The 12,111-nt window shown below is 44.5% G+C and overlaps 1 protein-coding gene across 2 annotated transcripts in view; it reads right to left on the bottom strand.

Annotated features, from left to right (window-relative positions):
- CENPF (centromere protein F) overlaps window positions 1–12,111 on the bottom strand; it is a 60,572-nt gene that overhangs the window by 36,158 nt on the left and 12,303 nt on the right. For both annotated transcript variants that reach the window (XM_023741706.1, XM_023741705.1), the window contains exons 7-9: window positions 7,269–7,394; window positions 6,212–6,340; window positions 5,253–5,333 (exon numbers count right to left, since the gene is read on the bottom strand). In XM_023741706.1, the coding sequence (XP_023597474.1) occupies window positions 5,253–5,333; window positions 6,212–6,340; window positions 7,269–7,394 (336 nt within the window). The remainder of the gene's footprint in view (window positions 1–5,252; window positions 5,334–6,211; window positions 6,341–7,268; window positions 7,395–12,111) is intronic.

A 12,111-nucleotide genomic window follows, 5' to 3' on the forward strand; every position in this document is an offset into this window, starting at 1 on the left:
GAGAATCTGGATAGTAGCAAGTACTTGAAAACTTGCTGGCAGCTGTTCTGTTCACGTATATATGTTCATTTCATCATTAAACAAGACGACCTGTTGTAGTTATATTCCCGTCTCCTGTGTCCTAATCCCGTCTCCCTTCCACTAGCTGAACAGATGCTCTACGGGACAAAGACATCAGTCAGAACTCGGAGGCAGCTCTGACATCTCAACACCGACAGGCAAAGGCTCACATCCCCCAAACCCAAATCCACTGCGGTCCAGTCGAGTTGATTCCGATGCATGGTGACCCACTGGTGTTAAACTCTGTAGAATAATCGTTAAGGTGCAACAATGTTATTGATCTAAATTAGTGTCATTGAACCACAAAAACCACGATCACTTGTTTGTTCTCCAGGCTGGGAACGATCACCGCTTAAATGAGATCCCAGACGTAAAAGGAGAAACATCTTACAGCACCCTAACAGGGGTAATGGAGCACTATTAGGAGTACTGCTCCCCAAAACTGAACACTATCCAGACCCCATGATCAATGCCAAGACTAATACTGTATCTGGAGGCTTGACAAGAAAGCCGGGCAGACCCTGTGCACCAAAGCTGAAGGCGTCCCGGTGGAAGGAACGAAAGCAAGCAGGAGAAAAGGCAGGGAGGACACCAGGGAGGAAGGGACCTGACTTATGTTTATGTGTCTGTGAGTCTCTGGCAGTTCTGCCCATAAAGGGAGGCATTTAAATGAAAAGTAAGCTCATTAGAAAGATCTCCGCATCTCTCTCTCTTCTGACATTAGCTCCATAAATACTTGTTTCTAATGAAGAAACGTCCAGCCAACCCTGGGACCCAACAGGCTTATAAAGCTATGGCTGTGACCAACCCAAGAATTTAAAAGGCCAGAATTTAGACAATGAGCATCTGAAAGCATATCTGCAAGCTGCCATCCACCAGCATTTAGTTTTCACAAGGCAACAGCCACTGAAAACTTGAACGGGAAAGCTCATTATCGACAATGAGTTAAGCACTCAAGGATATATTCTCCCAGGCATCTCTTACATCCTCACGTGATTTGCAAAATTGGGCACAGTCTGGAAAAACACAACAAAACTGCCTATAACCACAAGCCAGCATTTGAGCTTAGCAAGCCATTCCGCCCAGATCAACTTGGGTTTAGACGCGGCAGGGGAAGCATCATTCGCTAGGGCCAGACGAATCACATTTCAGTTACCGTGTGGCATTTCACAAGCCCATCCATGAATGAAGCTTAATACGTCCCCTGCTAGGGTAAAGTCTGCATCATGAAAAAGGGATGATGCTGAGGGGGTGCTTCTCCCCCTCCACCAATCATTCTTGCCTGCCAGGCCAGACTCCTCGGAGGACCTAATGCAATCCAGATCCCTGTGCTGGGAAAGGTCCCCAAGCTCGTGTTCCTGATCTTGACTGTCAAATGCTGGTTATTTTATTGCCCAGCCCCAGTGGTACTTACTGGGCTGGCACCGACAGCTGGATGAGTCCGTAGCTTCTCTAAACCCTCCATTCACTTTGATACTAAATGTTAACTTCACCCTTGACTGAGCCATTAAATCACATTTCCAGCACCAATAATTTCTCAGTGCAAGCAGCACATTGGTTTACTAAACACGAACAAGGAAAATGTCAGTACAACTGTCACATTATTTCAGCATCCAAAACCTATAAACGTGCTAAACTTGTTTGTGCTTACTTATAATTAGATACAGAAAGTTACCCAGAGTGAGAGAATAGAACAGGAAAAAGTTTCAGCATTAAGAATCTCAAGTGCCCTGTCGCCTGCTCCTCGTTTTCTGTGTCTACGAGTGACGGCGAACGCGGGCAACATCGAAAGGCGGTGATAGCTGTGAGGACCACAGCAAGGAACAGGTGGTCGCCTATAGCCCGCTTTACTCACTAAGCGCTGGGCAAAATACTTCACACACGATATTTAACGTAACATTACTACCAAAAACAAACAAACCAAACCTGTTGGCATCGAGTCAATTCCGACCCAGAGCAAGGCTATAGGACAGGGTAGGACTGCCCCATAGGGCTTCCAAGGAGCAGTTGGTGGATTCAAACTGCCAACCTTTTGGTGTGCAGCCTAGCTCTTAACCACTGTACCACCAGGGCGCCATCATTACTACAGTCTTAAAAAAGAAACCCATTGACATCAAGTCGATTCTTACTCATAGCGACCCTATAGGACTGAGTAGAACTGCTTAGAAACCCACAGGGTCTCCAAGGAGCAGCTAGTGGGTTTGCATTGCTGACCTTTTGGTTAGCAGCCATAGCTAGCCATAGCTCTTAACCACTGCGCCACCAGGGCTCCACTACGGCCTTGAAAAGGGATATTAGTAGCCCCGATATACAGTTGAGGATGCCTAGGTGGCACAGATAGTTATTAAGCACTCAACTACTAACCAAAATGTTGGAGGTTCAAGCCCACCCAGAGGCAGTTCGGAAGAAAGGACTGGCAATCTACTTCCAAAAAATCAGCCATTAAAAACCTTATGGAGCACAGTTCTACTCTGACACACAGGGGTCACCATTAGTCAGAATCGACTGAGCAGCAGCTGGTCTGGTTTTTCACAGAGAGATGAAGACAGGCTCAGAGAGGGCAAGCATTTTCCGAAGGTCACGCAGCAGGTAAGTGGAGGAAGGTGATGTGATTTCAGATCTCTCTCAGTCTAAAGCCACCAACATACTGCCACCAACCCGTACCACTGTTCTAGCTGGGTAAATCACTTTTCTGATCCCAATTCCAACTCAAGGGGCGAGAGCCAGCTAAACCCTTAGCGTTCTTGGTATCATCCTCAAAGCAGCAGACACATATCCCTAAGTTAAGACAAAAACTAAATTAATTATCAGACACTGTCCTAGGCACTTTCACATAACTGCCCTCATTTGACACAGAATTCAAATAAAATTCAAACACGAGGTGCATTTAACTTAGTAAAAAAAAAAAAAACCAACAAACAAACCCACTGCTGTTCGAGTCGATTCTGACTCACAGTGAACCCAGTGGACAGAGTAGAACTGCTCCATAGGATTTCCAAGGAGCAGCTGGTGGATTCGAATTGCTGACTTTCTGGTTGGCAGCTGACCTCTTAACCACTGTGCCACCAGGGGTCCTAACCTAGCAAAGGCTAGAGTCAAGTATAGAAGCTCTGCTGCTGACGAGCCCGGCCTGGTGGGGATGAACGACCTTCAGGAACACCTGCACGCCAGCGTCCAGCCCACTGCTGCATCGTGGCCAAGCAAACAGTGCTGGAAGTGTTTGGACTCTCTTCGCCAGATGATGGCTTTTACAAAACGTTTCCACCAGGCAGCCAGCGGGGTCGCGGGAGAGTTGCTGGCGGGCAGGGAAGCTCGCAGAGGGAAGCGTTCGGCGCCAGTCTGCCTGTGGAAATGTTAGCAGGAGCATCTGTTGGTCGGTCTCCACTGGCCAAAAGGCAAACATTTGTTTGCTGAAGCAAACACTTCCATTTGAAAACGTTCGCTGACAAAACCATCACTGCATGTGAAGTTGTCTTGCTCTTGGGCTGCTGGAGTTCTGGCCTCCGTCCCCAGCGGCGTCCCCAGAGGCCTCCATCCCCAGCGGCCTCCGTACCCAGCAGCCTCCGCCCTTGGGGACTACTGACAGCTACTGACAGCTGTTCTCATTTTCCCATTGCCACACACGCTCAGAGCTCTGGGGGTGAGTACACACAAACGTCTCACCTAGACGAATAATCATTCTTTACAGAGAATTTTTTTTAAAAAAGAATCCTTACTGCCTAACCAGTGATCAGAGAATACTTACAGGATGAGTGGAAAAACACTCTTTCCTGTGACATCTGAGGGAGAAGAAATTGCCACTATCATCTGTTGTATTTCTTCTTAAAATTACCATGTTGGTCTCTATTGTCGTTAGGTGCTGTTCAGATGGTTCCAAGTCACGGCAACTGCACGTACAACAGAACAGAACACGGCCCGGTCCTGCACCATCCTCACAATCCTTGCTGTGCTTGAGCGCATTGATGCAGCCTCTGTGTCGATCCACCTCGCTGAGGGTCTTCCTCTCTTTCGCTGACCCCCTACTTTACCGAGCATGATGTCCTTCTCCAGGGATAACGTGTCCAGAGTACATGACACGAAGTCTCGTCATCCTCGCTTCTAAGGAGCATTCTGGCTGTACTTCTTGATTGATGGCTCTCTTCAGATTGCTCCAGTCTGCTAACTGTCCCTACATGGTTCTTGATTAAGCCCTTTATAATAAACTCCAGTGCACAGAGTAAGCTCGGAGAGACGCCACGTTAAAAGTATGTACGTAAAAAGTCCTGTTGGCAGAAACGGCACTGCCAGCATCCACACTATTTGTGGGCCCTCACCCACCACTGCGCATGATAAACATCAATCAGAGATGTGTCAGCTGGCGCTTGCATGCACGGGACGCCATGTTAACGCCGACTTCTGAAGCCAAAGTGACAAAATGTACAGTTACTTGATGCTTTTATAAAAATTTTAAACCGAGAAACGCTTCATCTGTGGTTGCTTTCGTTTATATAAATCTACGACTTTTCACAAGGTTTTGTACATTTGGTGAATCGAAAGTCAGGCCTTGGAAAGGGATTTATATTACACTTCCCACCACCAATTTTATTACTTTCCGTGTAGAAAATCTCTCCTTTTCTCCTTTAATGTTTACTGTCTCTTAGGTGGTCTAAACTTACTCTTAAAAAAAAAAAGATACACGATCCTAATAAAAGCTATGTTTTCCCATAATTATTATATACACATTAATAATTATATTGGGATGCAAAGTCAAAAAACAATACTTATGTTCAATGTCACAGATTATATCCACAACAGTTTGCAATACTTCTGCCAAATAAAAGAGAAGACTATATATGGCATGAAAAAACTACTGAAAAAGCACACAGAAATTCTCTTTTAACCCTCACACTGCACCCCGTACCCACTCACTGCCATCGAGTCGATTCCAACTCACAGTGACCCTGTAGGACAGAGTAGAACTGCCCCTTAGGGTTTCCAAGGCTGTAAATCTGTACAGAAGCAGAGCGTCCCATTTTTCTCCCGCAGAGCGGCTGGTGGGTTCAAACCACCAACCTTTTGGTTAGCAGCTGAGCATTTCAACCACTGTACCACCAGGGCCCCTTTCACCCCACACAAAAGTCGATAAGTACCTGTCTCTACTCCTCACCCACCTCACTGCTTCTCGTCAGCTCACTCTCTCTGGTCTGACTCACCTGTAATGCCTGTTCGGTTCTGCAGAACTTTTGCTTAAACTCTTCCAAATTTTTTTCTAGATGTTGCTTTACCGATGTGACCTACCAAGAAAAAAACAAGGTTTAAGTTGTACGTTTTTAAATTTCTTTTTAACGATCATTAATTCTTAAATATTAACAAGGTTACTGGATACAGTAATTCATGACATCTACCTTGGTGAGACACCATACATGTCACAGCTAAATAGAGCATGGTAATCAACTTAGATACCACATCGTGAACATATGACATCATTTGGGGAGCAGCAGAGAGAAGATGAAAGCAGCTGGGTTGGAGGAGGAAGCCACAAAAGGAAAAGTACTACTAATAAATGAAACAAAAAGTTAAGACAGGAAGCAGCCTGAGAGAACACATCTGCAACATGGTAAAACCTGTGAAAGCTGGGACCTGTGCAAGGCAGAAGCCTGCCAGAGAAGGAAAATGCAAATATTTTCCAATAAAACCAGCGACAGAGAAGGGGTAAGACTGCACCCCCTGAAAGGCGGAAAACTTGCGAGACAGAGATACACAAGGCAGTTGAGTTCGGGCTCTTGCAGGTTCACGGTGCGTACAGTGGAATGTAAAAGTTCATATCCAGAATACAGCATGGAAAGCACATCTATGATTCAATTTACAGAAAGACAAACAAATAAAAAAACGGTCAAGGGATAGAAACAGAAAAATTTAACGGAGAAATAGAAACGGTAAATTGACTTCTGAAAGAATTGACCTTGATGGTAACCAGGGAAGCGTGCATTAAAAGAGTGAGAGATGTTGGAATAAAAGCATCTGAAAGGCCAGGACTGTCTATCAGCAGGGACTGGGAGTAAAAGGCCCTAGGTCACAGACGGCGGGAGAGTAAACTGCTCCAAGTCCTGTGGCACTGAAGCCATCAGGAGAAGCAGGGGGCTGCTGAGGACAGGAGTCGGTCAGCCCGTACTTTATCCAGCTCGGCCTGGAGGATGCTGTGAGTGTTCTTGACTTGCTGCAGCTCCTGGGTGAGCTTAGCTTTTGCCTGAGTGCACTCTCGGTCCAGGGTCTGGAAACACTGCTGTTGACGGGAGAGTTCCTAAAAATCAGGGAACATACACATTAAACTGACAATGGTTAAAATGGGAGATTCCAGGGTGACACACAAACCTCCCACAGGCAAGGCGATCTTGAAAGGGCAGTAGACAACAGGGAGCCCAGCCGACCATCCACTTAACAACAAACATAATCAGCCCCATTATGGGTCCGGTAATCAAATACAGGTCTCTGAAGGGGAGGGGAAGGAGTCTGCAGTTGACCACGTGGAAACCTGCCTGTTTCCGCATCATTCCCGAATCATAAACTAATCGTCTCTATTTTGAAGGATCTGAGGGCAAAGGAGAGACGAGCTGAGCTGCAATGGTCACGACTCAGCTGAGAAAGGAAACACACTCAGAATCGAGGTGGAAAGTATCCTATACCACGTGCCAGTTACAATGGTCTTCAGTTTACAAGGACAGAAAATACATGCCGCCAGTTAACTTTGCTAAGCGCAGAAGGACACCAGATTAACATCTCCAGCTGCTCATATTGGAAGGCTCCAAACTCTCCATCCACACGTTGTGCTTGCAGGCCGATCACCCGAAGGCACCAGGCGGCCGCGGTAGGCAAGGAAGGAGACCCACCTTCACCTGACCTGCCTTCCGGCTTCTTTCCCCACCTCCTCAACTACCTTTCTCGTACAGCTGCCAACCTCCAGGTGTTAAAACCACTGGAAACGGTCCTACAGTTTCCCTCACAGAAGGGAAAGTGTCAGAAAGAAGCGTGATCCTTTCTTACCCAGTAGGAAATCTCACTCAAACCAGAAGACATGGATAAAACAAAATTCTGACTTCTCTTGCTCACAAAGCATCTCCCCTCTGACAGAATTTCCCAAATTATGATAAATAGTTCCTCTTGTCAAATGATCAACCTATGAAATGTCGGCAAGAGTCTTCCAGACAAACTCCTGAGTCCGCTGACCTCACCTGCTGAAACTCCTTCTCTCTTTCCTTCATCTTCTGCTCCAGGGAATATCTGGTACTTTCTGCATTTTGTCGCTGACAACTCAAATCTTCAGTCAGTTTTTTCAGTTTGTGTTCCAATGCAGTACACTAATAACGAAATAAAAGGTTCAATACAAAACAGAAATTATTCAAGGAAAGAAGAAATAGTTGAGTTTTAGAAAGATTAGCCCTAAGATCTGGGTCAAGTTTACCATTGGGCTTTGATCATTTCAAACCCAAGTGTCCATGAAATAAAAACATTAGCTCAATATCAAAACCACTATAATTACCTTAGCACACATAAAATTCATACTTGGAAAACATTAGCAAGGATGTAACATGTTAGGCCATTTAAATAAATACTTCATAATTTCCGCTATGGAAAAAGAGACCAGTGTTTCTGGGTAACAATTCTTTTAACATCTTGTTGTGTGAAACGAGATGTTAAGATGCAGCGGTGCTGACCTATGAATTTTAGAGCCCGAAAATCTTCAGAGGATGCCCACTACCCTCAAATGGAAGTCTGTTTCAAGCGTAGTGGGTTTTGTGGGAAATTTTAAATACTACAATGATTCCATTCCTTCCACGACGCTCACACTGAGCCACTTTAAATTTCTGGAGGTTCACAGGACTTCAGAGAAAACACCAACTGGTCTTTCACTAAGCCTCCAAAGGTAATACAGAGAACATGCTAGTAGCCTCTCTCTATAGCTAGCTATCCCTGAAACTAATTTTTTAAATGTGAACTACTTTAAGTTTCAGAAGGCTCTCCTAAAATTAGGTTAGGACAAAATGGTCTGAAAGCTTCAAGTGTCCAGTGTTGAGCCTCATTCCTTTGAGTTTTCCCAGGCTGCTCGGATCCTTAAACTGCCTACAAAGCAATTCTGAAGTCCCGTGGAGGAGAGAGAAAACTCCACGCTGGCCGGGGAGAACTCCCTGATCCAAAAGAAACATCCCCCAACTTGGCAAACCTTCATCTACTAACGAATTTCTCTGAGATTCAGTATCATCTCATTTGGAACTGTTAGAAATGCTATAATTTTAACTAAACTTTGAGAGGAAAAGAAAACACTATGGTAATACCTTGACAGAAGAGCAGCCAGTCACCAATTACTAACTAAACAAGATGAAAAGAACAAAGGTGGTCATCAATGGCTAAATGATTCTGTAAGCGCCAGAACTTTAGAAATACAAACTTCGAAAAGGAAAATAGTCAGTGCCTCAAATGAATCCACTGCCCTAGACATTCAGACACCTTTGTTCCTTACTGTCCTTGAAATTTTAAATCCCTAAGGGATAGTATCACAGAGACTATAACAGTAATAAACAAGAATTCAAAAGCAAGTATTAATTAAGAACCTACTACAGCCTTCAGTATGGATTACACCTCAACATAAAGAAAACAAAAATCCTCACAACTGGACCAATAAGCAACATTATGATAAATGGAGAAAAGATTGCAGTTGTCAAGGATTTCATTTTACTTGGATCCACAATCAACGCAAAGGAAGCAGCAGTCAAGAAATCAAACAACGTATTGCATTGGGCAAATCCGCTGCAAAAGATCTCTTTGAAGTGTTGACAAGCAAAGATGTCACCTTGAGGGCTAAGGTGCACCTGACTCAAGCCATGGTGTTTTCAATCGCCTCATATCACATGAAAGCTGGACAATAAATTAGGAAGACCAAAGAACTGATGGCTTTGAATTATGGTGTTGGCAAAGAATATTGAATACACCACAGACTGCCAGAAGAGGGCAAAATCTGTCTTGGAAGAAGCAGTCAGAATGCTCCTTTGAAGCAGGGATGGCGAGACTATGTCTCACATACTTTGGACACATTATCGGGAGGGACCAAGGCCCTGGAGAAGGACATCATGCTTGGTAAAGTAGAGGGTCAGTGAAACAGAGGAAGACTCTCAACAAGATGGATTGACATAGCAGCTGCAACAGTGGGCTCAAGCATAACAACGATTGTGAGGATGGCGCAGGACAGGGCAGTGTTTCATTCTGCTGTACACAGGGTCACTATGCTTCAGAACCGACTTGACAGCACCTAACAGCAATGTCAAGCAGTGTTCTAGGCACTGGGGATACAGAAGTGAACAATGCTGAACAAATTCATTGCCCAAATGATTGTCCCAAACTTCTGATGATTGACAATTCTGAGGAAAAAGCCAGGTGTGGCAGAGGAGATGCATGAGGCCTTGTCTCCCTCTGCCGGCGCACCCTCAAACTGCAAAACAACATCCCACTGCACCATCTCACAATCAGGAATTCTTTCCTCCTAGAAACCCTACGCTGTTTTTTTGTTTTTTTAAAAAAAGAGCCTTGAGAAGGTATTTACATTTTGTCTACATTTTCTTAAAACGACATTCTGATGTCAACAATGCACACCGCATGTAAGAGCAGCTGACCACTAGGTGTCAGGAATGCGCCATATTGCTCTAAACCAGCGTTCACAGCTCAAGTCCTTGTAAATTCTGACAGAGCCCACGCCCCTGGGAACTCAGTACTCTGAGAGTAGGTCTCTCATTTGTGAAACACGGCTGCTAACCTCCAGGTTGGCTGCCAGCTCCAACGTGCAGTTTCTACAGGAGTTTGAGCCTTGTATCCCACATGGTTTGTGAACACTTGGAAGAGAAGCATACTAGAAACAGCATATGTTCACAGTACTGAATTTTTTTTAATTAGCTTCATTTTATTGGATAGGTAAATGTAGCGCTAGGTCAGGGAATAGCATGAACAGAGCATGAGCTGATTTCAGCAACATGCTTAACAATCTTGTTAGCTTTAAAGGCAAGACGGAGAAACGTGGACTGGATTTTTGGTTAGGTGGATCTGTAGCTCCCTGGAAAAAGGAGCTCATGGGGGATAGGTGGATATTGACCCAAAGAGTCTTAGGACCCGGGGGGAAGACTCTTGTAGAAAGAAGGTCAGGGCTCTGCCCTCGCACTGTTGCAGTCAAAGATTTTAATTGATGATCCGATGAGAAAAGACCTCATCAAGTACTTTAGGTGGAACAAAGATCCCATGACCTTGTCATACCTAAACCAACAGGGTAAAATGCAAAAGATCCAAAAAACCCACTGCCATCAAGTCAATTCGGACTTAGAGGAGCAACGACCCTACAAGACAGAGTAGAACTGCCCCGTAGGGTTTCCAAGGCTGTAAATCTCTATGGAAGCAGACTGCCACATCTTCCTCCCACAGAGCAGCTGGTGAGTTTGAACCTCCGGCCTTTCGGTTAGCAGCCCATGTAAACTCTCATACTTAGGAAGGCATGATGTGGCAAAAGTGAAATTGAAAACGCGCGTAGTTGACTATAAACTCCACGTGATAGTAAGAGCTAATGCTATTGGAAGTTACCACGTGCCAGGAACTATGCTAAAGGTTTTACAAAAAGTACCTCCATCTTCAGAACAATCCTGAGACAGGCGTTCGTGTGAACGCTGTTTTATCGATGAGGCAACCAAGTCTCAGAAGTTAATTAAATAGCTCCAAAAGCTACACAACTGGGACATGCAGAGCCAAGACTCAAATCCAAGCCTTTCTAACTTAAAAAAGACGAATTACTATTACAAATTGAGACTGCCTGAGGAGAATAAATACATGGATCCAGGGAGGTTCTTGGTTCTTCACCACCCGATCGATATCTAGCAAGTATTTCTCTGTATAAAACAGTAAAAAGGGGAATACTATATGAGCCTGAACGTCCACCTCCAGATAATGGAACCCGTGGATTTTTCTCTATAGCTCCTGCTAAGAACAACAAAAACCCTAGACATTATATCAAGACAAACGTGAGAAGCCATTGAAAGGAGAAGAGAAGAAGGCAGATCAACGAGAGACCCCGGGACCTGAGCAACAATAGGACGGTACTGAGAGAACTGACAACCCAGAATCCTACAGCGAGCAAATCTATCCTTCAGGAGTGAAGAGGAAGTCAAGACGTTCTCAAAGAAAGAAAACAAAGAGAATTTGTCACCGGCCGGCCTAATCTAAAAGAATGACTAACAGAAGTTTTCTAAACAGAAAGGAAATGACAACAGAAGACACGTTGGAAGGAATCGGGGAAAGAAGAACATGGTAAGAAGCAACAATACCGGTAAATAAAATAGGCTTTCCTTCTCTTTATTTTTCTAAATTATATTTGACAGTTGAAGCAAAAATTGTAACACAGCCTGACGCAATTCTAAATACAGTCGATCCTCATTATTCGCAAATTCCGTATTCACAAATTCACCTATTTGCTAAAAAATACCCATGACTTTCTTGTCATTTAGACATGCCCGTACACAGAGCAGCGAAAAATTCCCGTAGGAGATCAAACAAGGGCAATTCGGTATTCACTAATTCCGTATTCACAGGGATTTTCCAGAACATAACTACTACAAGTAACAGGGAGTGACTGTATACAGAGAGAAAACATTCAAGACCATTATAAATGGTGGAGGGAAAGGGGACCGAAAGGGAGGTGAAGTTTTCTACACTTGCCCCCATTTGGTGAAATGATGACACCAGTAGACTGTGACAACTGGTGCATACATCACACAAAATCTAGAGCAACCATTTAAAAAGCTCTGCAAAGAAATACGTCCAGAAACGCAATAGAAGACAATCGACCTGATCAAAAAATGGGGACTCAAATGGACGTGTCTCCAAAGAAGACGTACGAACATCCAGCAAGCACCTGAAAAGACGCCCCACATCATCCGTCTCTGGGAAATGCAAATCAAAACCGCGGTGAGACACCACTTAACCCCCACTAGGATGGCTATGATCAGAAAAGCAGAAAACAATATCAGCGAGAACGTGGAGAAATTG

Source organism: Trichechus manatus, unplaced genomic scaffold, assembly GCF_000243295.1.
Source record: "Trichechus manatus latirostris isolate Lorelei unplaced genomic scaffold, TriManLat1.0 scaffold00187, whole genome shotgun sequence".
NCBI lineage: Eukaryota > Metazoa > Chordata > Mammalia > Sirenia > Trichechidae > Trichechus > Trichechus manatus.